Source organism: Nelumbo lutea, chromosome 8 (genome assembly GCF_056320005.1).
Source record: "Nelumbo lutea isolate HS-2025 chromosome 8, American lotus-T2T, whole genome shotgun sequence".
NCBI classification, from domain to species: Eukaryota; Viridiplantae; Streptophyta; class Magnoliopsida; order Proteales; family Nelumbonaceae; genus Nelumbo; species Nelumbo lutea.
The window spans coordinates 16,264,162-16,284,222 of record NC_142691.1 but is presented as its reverse complement, the minus strand read 5'-3'; the positions used below and the strand labels follow the sequence as shown (position 1 = coordinate 16,284,222).

The 20,061-nt window shown below is 39.5% G+C and overlaps 1 protein-coding gene across 12 annotated transcripts in view; it reads right to left on the bottom strand.

Annotated features, from left to right (window-relative positions):
- Positions 1-474: 474 nt before the first annotated feature.
- The window catches only part of LOC148843000 (Small nuclear RNA activating complex (SNAPc), subunit SNAP43 protein), a 33,219-nt gene continuing 13,632 nt past the window's right edge, over positions 475-20,061 (bottom strand). For all 12 annotated transcript variants that reach the window (XM_088957277.1, XM_088957270.1, XM_088957272.1 and 9 more), the window contains 5 exons: positions 11,430-11,543; positions 2,188-2,386; positions 2,014-2,059; positions 1,599-1,674; positions 475-1,091 (listed from right to left, as the gene is read on the bottom strand). In XM_088957277.1, coding sequence (XP_088813403.1) covers positions 844-1,091; positions 1,599-1,674; positions 2,014-2,059; positions 2,188-2,386; positions 11,430-11,543 — 683 coding nt within the window. In that variant the 3' untranslated portion in view covers positions 475-843. The remainder of the gene's footprint in view (positions 1,092-1,598; positions 1,675-2,013; positions 2,060-2,187; positions 2,387-11,429; positions 11,544-20,061) is intronic.

Genomic DNA, 20,061 nt, shown 5'->3' with positions numbered 1-20,061 from the left:
GGTAGAGTTGGCAAAAAATTGACCCAACCTGTGAACCCGGCCCAACCCAATCCGAAAAAATAGGACTAAGGTCTCATATATAGCTACCTGAATCTGAGAATGATCTGACATGATCCGACCCAACCCAAAAAACTGGATTGGGTCATGGTAAACTCAATGACCCGATTGCCATGTTTAATCGGGACTATTTATGTAGTGTTAGAAGTTTCCGGGTTAACCTTGGCTGTTGGGACCCAATAGGGCTGTTGAGACAGTTTCTGGGGTTGGACATGTTCTAGGCAATTCACCAATTCACGCCCATGCTTTAGTTTTTAGTGAAAATAAATTAAAATGTAATTACTAATTTATCCATTCTCATGTTAACGTGGCATTTTCCGTGAATACACATACCTATTCCGCCTCTGTACCGTAATCCAATTTGAAAAATTGATTTAGCCTGTAAAATAAATATCTCACCAATACTTAAAAATCATATACTACAAATGAGAACCCACAAATTATCTGAAAGGTATGAATCTTTACACATGTAATGGAACAGCTGTCGGATATTGATTAGTGCAGGAAAAAACTGCAGCAGATCTGCCTGATATCTAATATAAAATACAGAGAAGACCAACAACTAAAAAAAGCCATGGGGAAAACTCCATCTGATATCTACAGCCAACAGGGGGTAGATACATGTACAAATTACTTCCAACCTCACCCCTAATCCTATTGGTGTGGAACACTTGAAAAGGGAATATCTGGGATCAAAGCAAAGCAAGACACGGGACACCAGCTGGGATCGATTGCTACTGAATTGGAGAAGCGGTGTCACAAATGGTGAGTTGGTGGGTAATCTAACTACTGTTCAAGCAACAAGTGCTCCAGCTCCTTATCGAAGTCATCGGCTACATTCTCTTCTTCTTGTGCAGCCCCAGCTACATGGTCTTCTTCTTGCATGTTGGAAGATTGATTAAATCCTGATTGTTGATAGAACACTTCCTTTTGGATGTTCCAGTCCTCTGCTATCTTCTCTATAACATCTCCAATCAATGTCTTGTTTTCTGCTATGTGCTTTATGTTTTCTATATCCACCTGTTCACCAGCCTCTTTATCGAGAAACATTCAAAAGGAAAGACAAAAAAACCCGTAAGACACAAAGGATAGCCAAATAATATACCAGGTTATTATGAAATCACAGGTCAATTATCTTTTTTTTATTCATATGTTTCCTTTCCTTTATTTTTATTGACTACCCAATAGAATATGGCACATTTTGGTGGTGACAGTCCCATGATAATGACTTTTGGGTGAGGGAATGCTAACAGTACAACCAATGTTTGGAAGAAGTTGACCAGCCACCACTTATTGATCAGTTTGAACTTGAGGGAACAAAGAATGGCACAAGTTACAAGATATAACCTGTTCAAGAGGTAACCTTGCCTAACCCACCATGTTTTCTTCTGTTAGGTGGGGGCAACTTCTATAACCATATTAAGCATTGCTCGTCAACTCAAGGGTCATGGTTGCACAGTAGGCTATCAGGTAATTCTTCCTTGTGATGTGTAATTCTCATGCAGGGAAACCAGTAATATGATAATTGGAGAGAATGGTACCCTTGATGGCTAGTTCCTTTGCCTTTGCATACTCTGTTGACATTCTCTTGAGCACTTCCATGTCAAGTTCCATACCCTGATTAATATATAGGAGTTAAGCCAGTTAAGGAAATGTTTTGGAGGAACATCTCAAAGAGAAAATCCATAAACAATGTTCTCATGATTCATGAAATTGTAATAATCCAGGATGCACTGAACTCAATCATTGGAATTCTTTTGAACATAAAAATATATAGCAGGAAATCCATAAAAATGTCATGATAAAAAAAAGAAATCTACAGAAAACATCAATGAACTTGATGGTTGTTTTTTTATAGATGAAAATCCCATATTATCATAGATCACAATTTAGCACTCCTCATGATGGTACCTAAGATTTCCTCATGTTTTTCTAACAATGCATTGTAGTACTTACCAAGTCCATGTGAAGGAAGTGCTCAATCCGGGTATTTGACAATAACCTGCTTGGACAAAGAGGCAATGAGAAACTGCATACATTGTATGATTTGCATATAAATAAATTTGGACGAAAGGAAATGGATGAAATTATTCAGTTCTCAAAAAAAAAAATTATGAGATGGCAAGATACTTCTCATATGCAACTCGAATGCGGGCATTTTGAAGATTTGTGATTTCATTAACCCTTTCAGCTACAGAGCCCTCATTAATGTCAACAAACCCAAAGAGAAATACGTGTTTTTCAAGCATCCTTTTAACCAAAGCAGGTACAATTCTTACATTTGCTTCTTTTGCATCAACAACAAGGTTTCTAAGTTTCTTCAGCTCACCTGTGGCAAATAAAAAAAAAAAAAAAGAAAGAAAAATTATGAAAATAATGACACCCAGAATGACCAGGAAGAATGAGAAGCTCTATCCTTTTTAAGATTTATGCAGGCCATTTTTATAGATCAGCAACAACAATCAATAGTTTTACTAATAAATCATAAAGTAAAATCCCAACGTTCAAATGATTAATGCGTCATATCAGTCATAGTAGTTTGACAAATAATTTTTTGGACTCTGAAAAAAATGCATGATTTTCATATTTAAAAAATTGAGACATCCATTCTATTCTCTATACATTTCTTAGAAAAAAATGGTGTATATTTTCAATGGAATGAGTATAAGAAATCTGGATAAGGAACACAATTTCTTGCAGCTGCCAAAGGTTATGAACTCAAAGATTATCTATTCAAATTCAAAATTCTCTTGAGAAACAAAGGCCTAAATTCATACTGGAAGAGAGGTAAAATAGATAACAAAAAGGCTTCTTTCTTAAAGAGAGTGAGAAACCCTGTCAAAGTAGCTTTCTGCATTCTGAGAGTTCAGAATATCGGGAAATGTGTAAATCAGAGAATAGATAGATAAATTCAAATGTAGAAATAGAGAGGGTGTCATCAAGCAAATTATACAAAGGTTAGGATTTCAATCAAAGAAGACTGAAATTAAGAAAAATTACTCTATGATCAAGGGGAAAATCATTCCCTGCTATACACTAAAGAAAGTGGTTTACTAGAGTACATACAGAAATTCAAAATATGTTTTCTTATGGGGATGTAAGAAATAGTGTTGCTGACAAAGAGTGAAGACCAGAATGATAATTAACATTCCTAACAAGAGAAATGAGAGAAAATTGCTATATCCACCTATTTCTTGCTTATGGGCTACTGTATTTCCATCACAATTGCATGGAAGAGGGTGATAGGACCCAAAAGGATCCACAACATAAGTCCCAAGTCATTCCACCTGAGGCCCATGCTACTGCAGGTGGCAACAACAGTCATTCCACACCTTCTACAACCTATTAAGTATGTTTACACTAGGAGCCCACGTCACCATAATTAACTTCAATCACATGTAAAAGGCATGAACCATACCCTACTCCCCATACAAGGGACTATTGTAGCTGGATTGATTCAGAAGAAGAATAACTCAAATATCCCCCTGGCTCTCCCTTCTTTCAGGAGGATAAGATCCCTCAAAGAAGCTCCAGATATTAATCAATCTTATCAATTGGCATCAGAGCAATGATCCAATACTGATCCAAAAAAAAAAAAAAAATCAGAGCAATTATCCAGGATGACTAATACTACTAGATTGATCTCTATGAAGGACTGAGAGGATCAAATGGAGGTGAATCTACACAAGGTAGCAGGAGATTTGAAGGAAATAGTAGTCGTACAAAACTATAACCAGTCTTAGGTTTTGAACAGAAAATAAAACTAAAAGAAGAAGAGGAGAAGAGTTGGGAGCTTGAACTTCAGTTTACCCACCTATTTCCTGTCTCTTTTCTCTATTCCAAACAATGTTGCAAATCAGCTTGAAAAGCTTCAAAGGAGTTTTCTTTGGAGAGGTTGGGAGGAGGAGAAAAAAGTGCATTTGGTGAGTTGGGAGCAAGTTTGCCTCCCCAAAGATGGAGGGGGTTAATTCTGCTCTCCTCTGCAAGTGGATTTGGAGATTTGCAGCAGAAAATGATGCCTGGTGGAGATCTCTCATCGCTAGCAAATATGGTGTGGATTGGGGTAATTGGAGAACAAGAGACCCTCCTCCCAATTGGGGTAACTCTGTGTGGAAAGGGATAATGAAGAATTTTTCAGCTCTGGCTACTGGGGCCTCAATTAAAGTTGGCAATGGTAGTAGGACCAAATTCTGGAAGGACTCTTGGTGCTCAGATGAACCCCTTGCTGATTCCTTTCCTCTCCTCTTCCAGTGTGCTTTGAATCAAGAGGCTTCAGTTACAGAGTGCTATAGCGTATCTGGTGGTTCAGCTCTTTGGTCTCCTTCATTTAGAAGGAACCTTTTTGATTGGGAGGTGGATGAGGTTTTGAATCTGTTGACCTGTCTTCAGAACCATGAGCTGGATTACAGTTCAGAGGATAAGTGGCAGTGGAAGTGGAATTCAGATGCTGTGCTCTCTGTCAAGTCTCTGGCTTCTAACCTCAGTAGTAGGGGTGTTCCTGATTTCCCTGGCCATCAAGTGTGGAATCCCACCAGTCCAACTAAATCTAACTTCCTAGTTTGGACTATGGCTCTTAATAAATGTCTTACTAGATCTAACCTAGTGAGAAGGGGCATTCAGATTTTGGACCTGCCATGCAGTTTGTGTGGGAGTAGTGCTGAATCCACTGACCATTTGTGCATCCACTGCCCGTTTTCTGCTCAGCTGTGGAGTCATTTCCTCAGCTCCATGAATTTAAGTTGGGTTATGCCAAGGTCGGTTAAGGAGCTGTTGTGTTGCTGGAAGCTCATGGGTTTGAGCAAGAAAAAGAAGACTGTTTGGAAGACGATTCCAATTGCTGTGTTTTGGTCCATCAGGTCTGAGAGGAATAGAAGGATATTCTGTAACAAGGCTTTAAGTTTGGAAGAGCCAATTCAGAAAACAGTGGGCAAACTGATGTCTTGGGTGTCTGTATCTGAGGATTTCAGAAATTGTAATTTGTCATCTGTTTTCCTTTCTAGTTCCTGGTGGAATGTGTAATTGCTGATTTGATCAGTCGGCCTTTTCTGGGACTGATCTCAGCCTCCATTGTGTATTTTTTTTTTATCTCAATAAATATTACTTTACCTTTTCCAAAAAAAAAAAAAGAAGAGAAGAAGAGGGAAGGAGAGGGAGAACTCATAGAGAGATTTCTGAGAAAAGAGAGAGTGGTTGTGGCAAAACAGCCGCCCCACTCTTAAATTTATATTCATGATATCATAATTGTAAAAGGATTGAAAAAGGGCTGGATTACCCTTATTGCTTACATGGCAAGATAATAATAAGATAAGATAAATCTGAAACAAACTAACATAACTAACTGCTGTCATACGAACACAGTGGGGACCACACCAGTGGGGTCCATATCAGTGTTCTCTAAAGAAATCAAAGAGAGTCTAACAGCAGTGGTGTCTCAGTTCAAAAGGTTATCTGCTAATTTGAACAAGGAAAGCAACAGTAAAGGATCTAGTAGTGGTAACTTCAGATGAGGAGGAAACACCACTGGACAATTTACTAAATTATATTTTCTGATGTTTTCAGGTGAGGACCCCATCCCGTGGATATATAGGGTTGAATGAAATTTGGGTGCCATGAGACATCTTCATCTCAGAGAGTGCCAATAGCCTCTATCCAATTTTGATGCAGAGGCAATCCTTTGGTACCAATTGTACTGCAGATCGCACCCTCAAGTCACTTGGTTGGACTTCACTAAGGCACTTACTATATGATTTGGATCTTTTGGGTTCAATGATTTTGATGAAGCCTTGTCTACACTGAAACAAACTGGATCAGATCGAGTTTGAAAAGGTTGCTACTAGAGTGCATGGCTGGCCTGAAAAAGGCTCTTACCAGTTGCTTCATAGGTAGATTCAGAGAAGATATTTGAATTGAACTGAAAGGCAATGCAGCCAACATCAGTCATGGGTGTGGTGGGCCTTGCTAAACTGCAAGAAGAATGGCTAAAATGCCTCAAAATAATTACCCACCACATGGGGGCGATTTTGAAAACTCCTCAAATCAAGCCTGAACCAAATCCACCAAAGCCCACACCACAGGTCTCCTTGCCCCAAAATAAACTCCCATGGACTGAGATGCAAGCCTGATATGAGAAGGGCTTGTGCTACAATTGTGGTGAAAAATTAGCTACATGGCATCGTTGCAAGGCCCAACAAATTTTACTTCTACAAGTTAATGATTTCTCAGATGAAAGTGGTGGTTCTGGATCTATTCAGTCCAGTTGTTTAGGGGTGGTCAGGTTTTTAACTGAATATCCAGATATCTCATTTCAGGCTTTTACAGGCCTGAGATCACACATAAGACCATGAGGGTCTAAGGCTTCATCATGGGTTCATCCTGAATTAGTAGCACTAAATTTTTTTGCTTGGTAATTATAAGTACTAAAAGCACACAAACTCTTTCAAAATACAAAACAATCAAAGGTGAGTAGCTAAAAAGAGGATTTAGTTGAAGTCTTTAAGGAATTTGTAGATAATCACACTATAATCCCTGGAATTAATGCCACCTTTTTGGCCCTGATACCTAAGAAGATTGATGCTAACCACCCAAAAGATTTTAGGCCTATTAGTTTGGTGACAAGCATCTATAAAATTCTAGCTAAAGTGCTCTCATTGAGGATCAAAATAGTCCTCCCTTCTATCATTAGTGAAACACATGGGGCTTTCATTCAAGGGTGACAAATAACAGATCAGATCTTAATTGTGAATGAGTGTGTGGAGGAAATGAAAAGGCCTAGTAAGAGAGGATTCATTTGTAAATTGGATCTTGAAAAGGCCTATGATTTGGTGGACTGGAAGATTCTATTAGAGGTTATGCAAAACTGTGGGTTTGGGGACAAGTGGTGTAATTCGATCTTTGGGTGTATTAGTACTTGTCACTACTATATTTTGGTAAATGGTATGGTGAGGGACTTTTTTCCAGCTTGCAGGGGTGTCGGGCAAGGGGATCCACTCTCACCCTTCCTTTTTACCTTAGTAGCTGATGTGATTAGTAGGATCATTACTAAGGCTGACAGTGAAGATGCCATTAGGGGTTGGAGAATAGGGAGACACCAAGTTCCCGTCACCCACCTTCAGTTTGCAAATGACCTAATGATCTTTTGTGAAGGAGGTCTTAGTGAAAAGGTAGCAAACCTAAAGGAGCTAATAATAGGTTTTGAAAGTATCTCTAACTTGAGAATAAATCTAGAAAAGAGCTGCATAGCGGGTATAAATTTGGAGGTAGGGGACGTCGAGGCTATTGCGGAGTGTCTTGAGTGTTCCACTTCTGTTTGGCCTATGTCATATTTAGGGCTTCCTTTAGGGGCAAATCCTAGGGAGAGTAGATTTTGGACCCCAGTGATAGAAAAGTTTGAGAAGAGATTAGCCTCATGGAAGAGGAATTATATCTCTTTAGGAGGGAGAATTACCCTAATAAGAGCTATGTTGGCTAACTTACCTACCTATTATTTGTCTGTTTTCAGGATACCAGTTAGGGAAGCTAGGAAACTGGAGAAGTTGATGAGAGATTTCTTATGGGAGTCGGGACAAGAAAAAAATGATCACTTGGTTAATTGGGAAATTGTGTGCAGAAGTAAAGAAGAGGGGAGTTTGGGACTTGGGAGGGTAACTAGAAAAAACCAAACCCTGTTGGGGAAATGGTTATGGCTATGGCCTTTGGAAAGAGAGAGATTGTGGCATGAGGTGGTGGGAAGCATTCATGGGAGGTCAGAGAATGGATGGGATGCTGGTGTATCGAGGCAAGCTAACCTAGCAGCACCTTGGAAGGCTATTCACAACACCCTTCCTCAATTCCTCAATTTTATCAGGTATGAAGTTTGTTCTGGCAACTCTGTTCTTTGTTGGGAGGACATTTGGGTAGGAGACACACTGTTAAAGGATTTGCTCCCTTCGCTTTTTTCTATTTCTTTGTACAAAAAAGAGGTGGTCTCAAAATTTGTCTCACCTTTGGGAACACCCTTAGTTCCTACTTGGGATTTTGGGTTTCGTAGAGGTCTTAGGGATGTTGAAATTGATTCTCTTTCTGCTTTGCTTGGTTGTCTTAATCAGGTTTGTTTGGATCCCTCCAAGCCAGATAAGAGGGTTTGGACTCCTAGACCCAATGGAACCTTCACTTGTGCTTCTTTCTTCAAGTCCATCTCTCAACTTTCTACTCACCAACCCTTTCCGTCAAAAGAAATTTGGTGTAGGTTAGTTCCCCCAAAAAACTTATGGCATTTTGTTGGGAAGTATTCCATGGGAAAGTTAACATTTTAGATAACCTACAAAAGAGAAGACCTTTCCTCTGTATTTCTCCTAATTGGTGTATCCTTTGTAGAGCTCACGGTGAGGATTGTTACCATTTATTAATATCTTGTCCCTTTTTTGCAGACCTTTGGGCTTGGCTACTTTCGTTGTTTGGGGGTAGTTGGAGTCTACTAGTAGAAGTTCACATGCTCTTCAACCATTCTACCTTTTATTGGCCTACAAAAATAGGGAGAATTATGTGGAGATGTGCTCGTGCTGCTTTGATTTGGACTCTTTGGGAAGAAAGAAATCTTAGAATCTTTCAAGAAAATGAAAGGAGCAGCCAGGATTTGAAAGACTGTGTGTTAAATAGGGCAATACATTGGCTGAAGACCTTGGAAATCTTTCATCAATTCTCCTTTAATGACCTCTGGAGAAATTGGTCAGCGGTAGCAAGGTGTTCATCTCTAAAGGACAAATCAATTACAAGCTGGTCTCCTCCATCCGAAGGCTCACTAAAGTTGAACTCTGATGGGAGTAGCATGGGTAATCCAGATTTATCTGGAATGGGGGGTGCTTTGAGAAATGCGAAGGGAGAGATTTTGTTGCTTTACTCGGGTCCCTTGGGATTTGGGAACTCCATCAGGGCAGAACTCTTAGCTGTTGTACAAGGGGTGCAATTTGCAAACCAGCTGGGGGTACAACAACTAATAATTGAGGGGGACTCCAAAGTGGTGGTGGGTTGGTTGAAAAATTCTGAAGAGGCTATGTGGCGATACAAGAATGAAATGAAGAAATTTAGTTGGTTGACAAGGAATATGTTGGTCATTGTACAGTGGGTGGGGAGATCAGCAAATACTTTGTCAGATATGTTAGCTAAGCAAGGGGTAAATAGGGAAGAATTATTTTGGGCTCAGTTGTGATTTTTGTTTTTCTTTCCTAGTTTACTTGTAAGTTTCAAGGAAGGGCTGCAGCTCGCACCTTTCATTGGGATGATGTATGAACTCACTCTAAATTTGTTTCTGAATCAATAAATTTATTATTATTCATCAAAAAAAAATTCTTTGTTGCACCCTCTCCATCCTGTTATTCTTGTTTTTAGAAATTACTACTTTATTTCTTCTCAAATATTCTCAACACAAAAAGAAGGTTATAGAGGATTTTAATCTCTCAAGAGAAGCATTCAAGTGGCAACACAAATCAAATTAGGAATACCATGAGGTGCTATCCACCATACATCAAAGAAGAAAAAAAAAGGTTACACCCTAAAGCTGAAGGGCCAACAGATTGATGGATAGTGGACTAGGGCTACCATTTCCTTGTGCTAAATAAAGCAAATGCATGGGATATGTGCATTCTTCTCATATCAAATCGCTGATAGCTAAGATCTCAGCCAAGAAGTTCAAGGAGGCCATCCACATAATGCAATGATAGTTTGGATATGGGTGCTCCAAATGAATGAAGTCAAAGACAGTCTCTTCCACCACCAAGCCCAAAGAAAATGGAAAAGGGGAGTGATTAATGCATATTATGCTTTTGATAAACCAGACACGTTCCTAGTGAAAATATAAAGAAACCACTATTTGGGATGTGTCCAAGTCACTCACCTCAAGTGGCATTCACATAAAATTCTTTAATCACATTCACAAAATCATTTCTAATTGTACACACCCCATTTTGGCCCTCCTTCTGGCCAGATCCCCATACTAATACATCCCAACACAAACAAATTGCATAGGAAGAGCATCTAGAACCACAGGTCTATCAGTGTCCAAGTCACTCACCTGTTTCATCAAAGATCTGATTGAAAGTTACCATGCTGAACTTGAATCTAAACTTTGCTCCTCCAAGTAGAGATACTCATAAACAATAAAAAAGAAAGTAGAGATATTCAAAGAACTCCATATTACCTTGGACCTCAGATGGTCCTCTTCAAACTCCTTTTTACTCAGCCTAATCTTTGATATACTATTGAATATTATTTAACTACAACTAGATACTAGCAATACAGTGGAAATATTTTGTTCTTCCATATTCAACTATACTTATAAACATTCTTTACTTGTATAATTTTTCTCATGAGCAATTGAGAATCAGATTTTTCTGTGTTTCTTCTTTTTATTTTTTTTACTTGTTCAGTGATTTCTAACTGTATCACTTCCATACGAAGGAGAATATGAACAAATGTTTTGCTTTCTTAAGCTTCTCGAAACCACTTTGTTGGTGTTAGACACTAATACATGGAAATACCCTTGTTTACATAACAAAGCTTCCCTCAATAACTTGTATCAGGAATGAAACGTGTCATCCACCAAGTATGGAACCTGTGGATTAGAATCCAGAAGAAAAGTTTATATTTAATCAGCCTAGTGAAGGAAACCGATGTTTTTTCCTGGTAATACATCATATGTAGCTGTAGATAACATCCTCTCACTTTTGGGCATAAGAGAACCAAAATCTCCCTCTGCTGCATTAATGCATCTCAGAGGTTTCTGGATTTCATAACCTCAAGTACAGAAATTTGGCAAACCATATCATGGTCAGGAATATACCAATGTCAATATAATTAACCACTATGAAGTAGAAACTAGAAACAATTTTGTTGAAACAGTTGAGGGCTGAACATGAATTCCATCAAAATCCAAATAATTTCATATCAAGAAAATGAATAAAGGCAGTCTCATGCTTAAAGCTTTCTTAATAGTTAAAACCAATCCATGTAGAACACCACTAAAGTTGGTGTCGTAATATTTTCTATTTCAATAATAAATGTGTGAAAGTCCTAGTAACAAGAAACATTGAGCAAAAAAATAAAAATATGGAATTCAGTAAGATGCTGAATATGCAGGGTGGATAAACACACATATAACTTGAATTAGAAACAGGGCTTCAAAAAAACTTTTGTTTTTTGAAATAAGGTAAATATTCAAACAGAACAAAACAGGGATTAAAAAAAACTTGAACTAGAAACAGGGTGTGAATACATGATATTCTGATAAGTCTACCACTTATAAGTTAGACTTTAAGATTTAAATATTAGTACATTCATCATGGGACATTATACTTGGTACACAAGAAAGCAAAACTTCATGAGAAAGACTGAAATCATACCAAGAGACAAATATATCTTTAAAGGAGGCTTAAATGGTTGAGTCTCATAAAGACAATATAAGCAATATATTCCACCTAATCTCTGTGACAAAGATCCTGTAGAAACCATCTTACCTGCATATGACATTACTATATTGTGAATAAAACATCATTAAGTCCTCCAAACTTGACATTAAAATATGTGCTCAAACACAAAAAAATCAAAATGAAAAATGGGAACATATGGTGCAATATATTACTTCTATGTGTAAACCCTTTTTTTTAAACCTTAAGGGTCATTTTTTTTTGACTAAGCACCTCAAGTATTCTTTAAGGTTTTTGTTAAGATGTGCCGAATAGGGGTTGTTTAGTCTTCTTCTGTTTATTAAGTAACTTGCTTATGTGGCAGTGTTATTAGAGTTACTCTGCCCCACACTTAAGTAAGGGCATTTCTGTCTTTGTAAACATTATTAGAATCTAATATAGATTAAGGGGGTCGACTGGATGGGTTAACCATCAAATTTTCGACAGACCCTTCTTCTTCTTCTCTTCTTCTTCTTCTTCTTCTTCTTCTTCTTCTTCTTCTTCTCCTCTTCCTGTTCGGATTACTGTAGCAGCAGTCGAAACATGGTATCAGAGCCATGCTCCTGACCTAAGTCAGTTGGTAAAGCACCTCAGCATTGTTCGTGACTCTTCACCTTCGTTTCTGGTCAGTCGATGGAGAGAACTGGTTCGCCCTAGGTCAGAAACATTACAGCTTGTCTCTCTGCTGCGCATAACCTTCTTCAACAAGGAAAGTGACTTCAGCAGTGAATGGTTGATTGATATTCTCAAAGGAAGGTCAGTTCTCTCTTCTTCTAGTGTTACTTATATTTCTCGGTAGAAACCCTACAAGAAGCTGTTGTACTGAGTAGAACCTAGAGAACTAGGTTCATTGTTGCCCTAGGAAGGGCTGTGTGTGCAGTAGCCGAATGGTGTAGGGCTGCTGTAAGTTGTTGAATGGTGTTAGGGCTGTTGTAAGTGGCCGAGTGGTATAAGGTAGAATGCAGTAAGTTGTTGTAGGGCAGTAGCCGAGTGGTATAAGGTAGAATGCAGTGACCTTGCCGAACTCCTTGTGGTTGTGTAATGCCCTCTTAAGTGTGTTAAACAAGTCTGAACTGGGTGCAGCAGATTTGGCTGTGTTGTGGTGCTTGAGTGGTTGTAAGAGGGCCTCTACTTGTGATTAGTGAATGGTAAACTGATGCTTATGTGGGGCGTAAGTGTGTGAAGTCAGCAGTAGTGTGAATAAGAACAAGTGTGTGAAGTCAGCAGTGGGGTTTAGAGGCTGCAATAGGTGCTGAAATATCAAACTGTGAACAACATCAATCAGCTTTTAGCTGAGAAGTAAAGTTAGAGACAACTGTGAAAGAGTACAATGGCAGCAATAGGAGATGGCTACAATGATCAGAAACCTAGTGTAGTAATTTCCTCTGACTACCTAGGGGTACAAATGACCTCAATTAAGCTAAATGGGGAGAACTATGTTCCATGGGCTAAATCAGTGGAAGTTTTTCTCAAGGCAAAGAAGAAAGTAAAGCATGTTAGAGATGAGAAGCCACTGGTTGACTCTCCAGGGTTTGATGATTGGGAACAAGAAGATGCTCAAATCATGACTTGGCTGTGGAATAGTATGGAACCCAAAATCAGTGCCAACTTCATGTTCCTTGATATGGCTAAGGATATATGGGAGCATGCTAAGAAGCTATATTCTGGACAAGATAACACAACAAGAGTATATCAACTGTATCAGGAGTACTTTGAATTACAACAAGGAACCAAAACGCTAGAAGAGTACTATGCCTGCATGAAGAATATAAGGAATGAACTCAATGTCTATCATCCCCTTACTCTAAATATTCAAGTTCAGCAACAGCAAAGGGAGCAGCTAGATGTTACAAGATTTTTAGTGGGGCTGAAGTCGGAATATGAACCAGTTAGAGCTCAAATATTGGGGGGCTCTACTCTTCCTACACTTGAGGAAGTATTCTCAAGACTTCGTAGAATCTCTTTGGGCCAGACAGAGAACCCCACACAGTATGATAGATCAGCACTTGTGACAGCTAGAGGTGGTGGACATAGTACAAGAGGGGGAGGTCATTCCAGAGGGGGCCGTGGCAATTCCATGATTGGTCGGGGTGGCCGTGACTCAGGGGGAGGTCGTGGTAGAGAAAAAAAATAACTCTACAAGGAAGTGTACTCATTGTGGTAGGGATGGACACACAGTGAATTTCTGTTATGACCTACATGGCCCTCCCTCTAAATGGGCTAATCATGCTGTAGCAGGCGAGGTTGCTATTAGTGACAGTAAACTGGCAGACCTAACACCTCCCACATCTACATCTACTTCTGGGAGGGAGATGGTGAGTGTTCCGCATGATGAGTATGAACGGTTCCTTCAAACTACTTCACAGCATACCACTGCCGCATATGCTCAATCAGGTATCGCTTGCATGTCATCTAAAACTCCTTCCTGGATTATTGATTCTGGAGCCTCAGATCATATGACCGGGACTCCAAGTGTGTTCTCTTCTCTTTCTGAAACCTCCACATCACAAACTGTTACACTTGCCAATGGGTCCTCATCTCCCATCTGTGGTGTTGGTAATGTTGACTTGGCTTCTGTCCCCTTATCATCTGTTTTATACGTACCTAAGTTTCCATTAAATCTTATGTCTGTTAGTAAAATAACCAAAGCTCTTAACTGTTCTGTTACATTCTTTCCTTCCACTTGTGTTTTTCAGGATCTCAAGACGGGGAAGAAGATTGGTGGGGGGCATGAAGCTGGTGGATTGTATTACCTTGACGGCGGTGGATCTTCAATTGCACTTCGGACTTCCCTTACTCTTCTACAATGGCATTGCCGACTGGGACATCCATCTCTCAAGGTTCTCAAGATGTTGGTTCCATCATTGAGTCAGTTGTCAGTTTTACAATGTGAGTCATGTCAGTTTGGTAAACACCGTCGTGTGTCCTTCAGTCCAAGAGTTGAGAGTTGTATGTTGAGTCCTTTTTCTTTGGTTCATTCAGATGTTTGGGGTCCAATCAAAATAGAGTCTTATAATGGGTACAAGTATTTTGTCTCCTTTATTGATGATTGTTTAAGAATGACATGGATTTACTTAATGAAAGAAAGAAGTGAATTATTTTCCATTTTTCAAAAATTCCATGCTGAAATACGCACACAATTTGGTGTTTCAATCAAAGTTCTCCGTTCAGATAATGGTCGTGAATACTTTCTTACTGCATTTCAACAGTATTTAGAACAGCATGGCATTATTCATCAGACCTCGTGTGCTTTCACCCCTCAACAAAATGGGGTGGCTGAACGGAAGAATCGTCATCTTCTTGAAATTGCCCGGTCTATGCTTCACCACATGCATGTTCCTAAACGGTTTTGGAGTGATGTTGTACTCACTGCATGTTTTCTCATTAATCGGATGCCCTCTTTTATTCTTCATGGTCGGTCCCCTTTCTCCATCTTGTTTCCCACTTTATCTCTGTTTCTATTAACTCCTCGTGTCTTTGGTTGTGTGTGCTTTGTTCATAATCTGAGTCCTGGAATGGACAAGCTAGATGCACGCTCAATAAAATGTGTCTTCCTTGGCTTCTCTCAGACTCAAAAAGGGTACAAGTGTTATAATCATATTGCCCAAAAGTGCTATGTCTGCCCTGGTGTCACCTTTTTTGAGTCTGTCCCCTTCTTCTCCAGTCATGAAGCACCCTTGTCCTCACCCTTACCTCCTCTTCCTCTTCCTGTCAGTGATTCAGTTCCAGAGGCTGTTGTTGGAGTAGACTCCTCTCCTCATCCAGTGCAGGTCACCACTGAACGACCACCGAACCGACAAGTGTATACATGTCGAATGACACCGGCCCCTCCTCCTGCTTCTACCTCATCTGCGGATCCTCTCATGGCTCCTATTGCTGAACCTTCAGATCTTGACCTACCCATTGCCTTACGGAAAGGTAAACATAGTTATACACTCCATCCCATTTCCAATTTTGTTTCATTATCTCGTCTTTCTGCCTCACATCGCCAGTTTGTTTCACTTTTGTCTTCTATTTCCCTACCTAACAATGTTCAAGAAGCTCTTAGCTCACTTGGATGGCGGCGGGCAATGGAGGAGGAACTTTCTGCTCTTCAACATACTCAAACGTGGGAACTTACTACTCTCCCACCTGGGAAGCATGTTGTGGGCTGTAAATGGGTGTATACTGTGAAATACTTGCCAGATGGTAGTGTGGAGTGTCTGAAGGCCAGACTTGTTGCTAAAGGTTACTCACAGGTGTATGGTGTGGACTACACGGAGACATTCTCTCCGGTGGCTAAAATTGGTTCCGTTCGTGTCCTAATTTCTTTGGCAGTTATGTATGATTGGCCTCTCCTTCAACTTGACATAAAGAATGCCTTCCTCCATGGTGATCTAGTGGAGGAGGTATATATGGAGCAACCACCTGGGTTTGTTGCTCAAGGGGAGGGTGGTAAGGTGTGCAGGCTGAAGAAAGCAATTTATGGGTTGAAGCAATCTCCACGTGCTTGGTTTGGGAAGTTCAGCGAAGTGGTGAAGAGTTTTGGAATGAAGCAATGCCAGGTTGATCACTCAGTATTCAGCTATGACTCAGAAGCTGGGAAGATTTTATTAGTGGTCTATGTGGATGATATTGTCATCACTGGTAGTGATAAATTAGGGATTGGCAAACTAAAGGTATTTCTGCAAAATCATTTTCAAACAAAGGACCTTGGAACATTAAAGTATTTCTTGGGAATAGAGGTTGCCAGGTCAAAACAAGGTGTGAATCTGTGCCAAAGGAAATATGTCCTTGATCTATTGGAAGAAACATGACTGTTAGGTGCAAAACCGGCTGAGACCCCTATGGAACCAAATGTTAAGTTGAGCAGTGATACAGGAGAAGTATTTGAAGATCCTGGAAGGTATAGACAACTAGTGGGAAAGCTGAACTATCTGACTATCACGAGACCCGACATCTCCTTTGCAGTCAGTGTGGTGAGCCAATTCATGCAGAACCCTCGTATACCTCACTGGGATGCAGTCCTTAGAATTGTGAGGTATCTGAAAGGAGCTTCAGGTCGTGGGCTATTGTATAAACCAGGAGGAAAACTTGAAGTAGTTGGATATACAAATGCAGACTGGGCAGGCTCAGTGAGTGACAGAAGATCTACTACAGGCTATTACACATTTCTGGGAGGAAATCTTGTGACATGGAAGAGTAAAAAGCAGACGGTTGTAGCCAGAAGCAGTGCTGAAGCCGAATATAGGGCCATGGCTCACACTACCTGTGAATTAGTGTGGCTGAGGAATCTCCTACAAGAAATTGGGTTTCACATGGATAAACCTATGAAATTGTACTGTGAAAACCAAGCTGCACCACATATCTCATCCAATCCTATCTTTCATGAGAGAACAAAGCACATAGAGGTTGATTGCCACTTTGTGAGAGAGAAGGTTCTTGCTAGAGAGATAAATACAGAACATGTGGGCTCCAATGACCAGTGGGCAGATTTGTTTACAAAAGCTCTAAGCTCAAGGAAAGTGAACTATCTATGTAACAAGCTGGGATTATATGACATATATTCTCCAGCTTGAGGGGGAGTGTTAAGATGTGCCGAATAGGGGTAGTTTAGTCTTCTTCTGTTTATTAAGTAACTTGCTTATGTGGCAGTGTTATTAGAGTTACTCTGCTCCACACTTAAGTAAGGGCATTTCTGTCTTTGTAAACATTATTAGAATCTAATATAGATTAAGGGGGTCGACTGGATGGGTTAACCATCAGATTTTCGACAGACCCTTCTTCTTCTTCTTCTCTTCTTCTTCTTCTTCTTCTTCTTCTTCTTCTTCTTCTTCTTCTCGTCTTCCTGTTCGGACTACTGTAGCAGCAGTCGAAACAGTTTTTATTTTATTTTTTTTCAAATATCAATCCTATTTGTCCTTTGAAGTCCTTCATAATGAGGAAGAGCATCTGAAATTATCCCATGAAGCAGAAGCTGCTTCAATAAGATCACAAGATAGAGTACCATAAGCAAAGCATTATGCTATGCAATGAAAAGAAATGCCTTTTGCAGGAGGATCCCCTGCAAAGGGTACCCATGTTCCAAGGTGGATAACAAGATATGATGATCTAGACTTTTTAAGTCATCCAAGAAGAAACATATTTCTTTATCCATTTTTTGATAAAAGAAACATAATTATCTGCACAGTAAATGTTTCCATAAGATTACAACATCCCTTGCAATGAGAAAAACAGAGGTTTCAGAGTCTCTCAAATTTCTCCTCAAACCCAAGTCCTAATCTATCCCATTATCAGAAGAAGAGGCACAAAAGATTGTACAAAGAGAGAGATAGAAGAGAATTTATCCTTCATAATTTTTTTATTTGATAAATGGTAAAGTATTGTACTAAAATAAAGTAAATTCAAGTACAATCAGAAGCTGTACCATATTTGTCAAGGCGGTGCCTAGGCATGTAGGTGCTTTTTGGGTTTGCCTCATCCAAACAACATATGGATTATATAAAACCTCATCAAAGTTTCATATGTTTCTTATATTTTTATTTATTTTCTTTTTGAGAAAAGATAAATGAAACTGATTTTGTTAAACAAGGGAGGGATGTACATGAGGGGACGCACAAGGCCTTGTCAGCAAAACAAAAACAAAAGACAAAGCCCACTAATAATTTCGCAATGTATGTGCACTATACAAAAAATCCCTTCCCAGCCCAGATTTAGCAAGGCAGCCTCTTGATTTAACTCTCTAGGAATCCATCTAAAACCGCAATGCAAGCAAGAGGCGAACTTCCTGATTTCTAACAGTAGGTGGGAGAGCTTCCATGGGTCAAGAGTCTGTCCAGAAGCCCAATTTATATCATTCCTTGAGTCTCCTTCCACTGCAATGAAACTAAGCTGCTGCTGCCTCCGTTGCATCAGCAACCTTGGAAGGACCTCTATAGGCCCAAGTCAAAGTTGCCATTTGATCTACAAACCAGACCTCCTATTCCTGCATCTGAGCTGCCCTCCACAGCTCTCCTGAAGCTGTCATCAAAGTTCAGAATGTACTAACATTCTTGTCTTGGGGTGATTCTAAAGAAAGGCTGAGGGTGAAAGGGAGTGGTTGCCAGAAGAACTGGTCAATTTCTTTGCAGGTCACTCCAATTGATACCCTAAAAAACTTTACTAATCACCATCCAGGAGGAGTAGTTTTCATTAAATAATCTCCTATTTCTTTCCTCCCAGAGGTTCCACATGACAGCATGGATAGTTACTTTCCAGAAACAACTTCATCTCCTGCCCAAACGCCATATTAATATTTAGCCCTTGCCAAGAGTTGATAAACTCTATAACAGAATTTGGGGGAGTGCCCCTTGCTAAAGAGTCAAGAAAAAACTGCCAAAGACTTCTAGCCACGTTGCAATTAATAAGAAGATGACCAATAGATTCCCCATCATTATAGCACATCAGACAAATAGGAGAGATGTAGAGATTGCCTTGAAACTTCTTTTGGAAGTTGTCGCAGGTATAGATTTGCATAAGAAGCCTCCCAAACCATGAAGGAAATTCTAGAGGGGAATGAGGAAAGCCAAATCTTTTTGCCCGGAAAAGGAGAGAGCGTTGGGTTGGCAGTTAGATGTTGAAAGAAAGAAAAGGTAGTGAAGGAACCATGTAGGGTTAAGAACCTGATGAAAACTTCTCAGAGCATTGAGAGTAAGGAGATAATTGCAGGGATTTCTGAGTCTCTCAACTCTCTACGGAAGTTGAAATTGAAGGAGAGTCCCTTTATATTTTAAGTATATAATATTAAGATGGGCATTATACATTGTATCATTCTTTTTTATTTCTTTTCATCAAATAATATTTTTTATTAAGTTGTTATTTTATTAGGGTTCTGCTAGATATTTGAAGACCTAAGCAAGTTCGATAGGTATTCTTGTCAGGGTTATGTATTTGAAGAATCAAGGAAAATCAACAAATCACACAAGGTATGCTATTCTTTTTCTTCTTCTTCTCCTCCTCCTCCTCTGGAACAAAAACAGGGGCTCTGCCCCCTTCTTGTTTTGAGCTCTACCCCTTCTTTTTTCTTTTGGAAGAAAAACAGAGGCTCTTGAAACAAAAAAAGGGCTCAGCTCCTTCTTCTTCTTCCTTTTCTGGAACTAAAACAAAGGCTCCACCCCTTCTTTTCCACCATTTTTGAGAATTTTCTTTCGTCCTTTCTTTTTTCTAAGACAAGAACAGGGTCTATGACCCTTATTTTACTTTTGTTTGTATGACAAAAATAGGAACTCATCCCCTTGTTGTCCAGTATTTTTTGAGACATAAAGTGACCCCTAAGCGGGTGCCTAGGCAACTAGGTGCCCCCCTGTCACCTAGGTTCACCTTGGTGCCTTGAAAACTATGAGCTGTACACAAGAACCAAACAAAAGCTGCCCCTGCAGCACTATACCTCACAACCTTGTTTTACAAAAAAAGATTTTCATGTACAAAAAGGTAATTATAGCCTGTACTTATAAAGAGTTAGTTTATAGCTAGCCATGAATACATCTTTCCTGTAATCTTCTGAAACATAGCATCTACTGAACTGTTTTTTTTTTTTTTTGGTTTTTGAGAA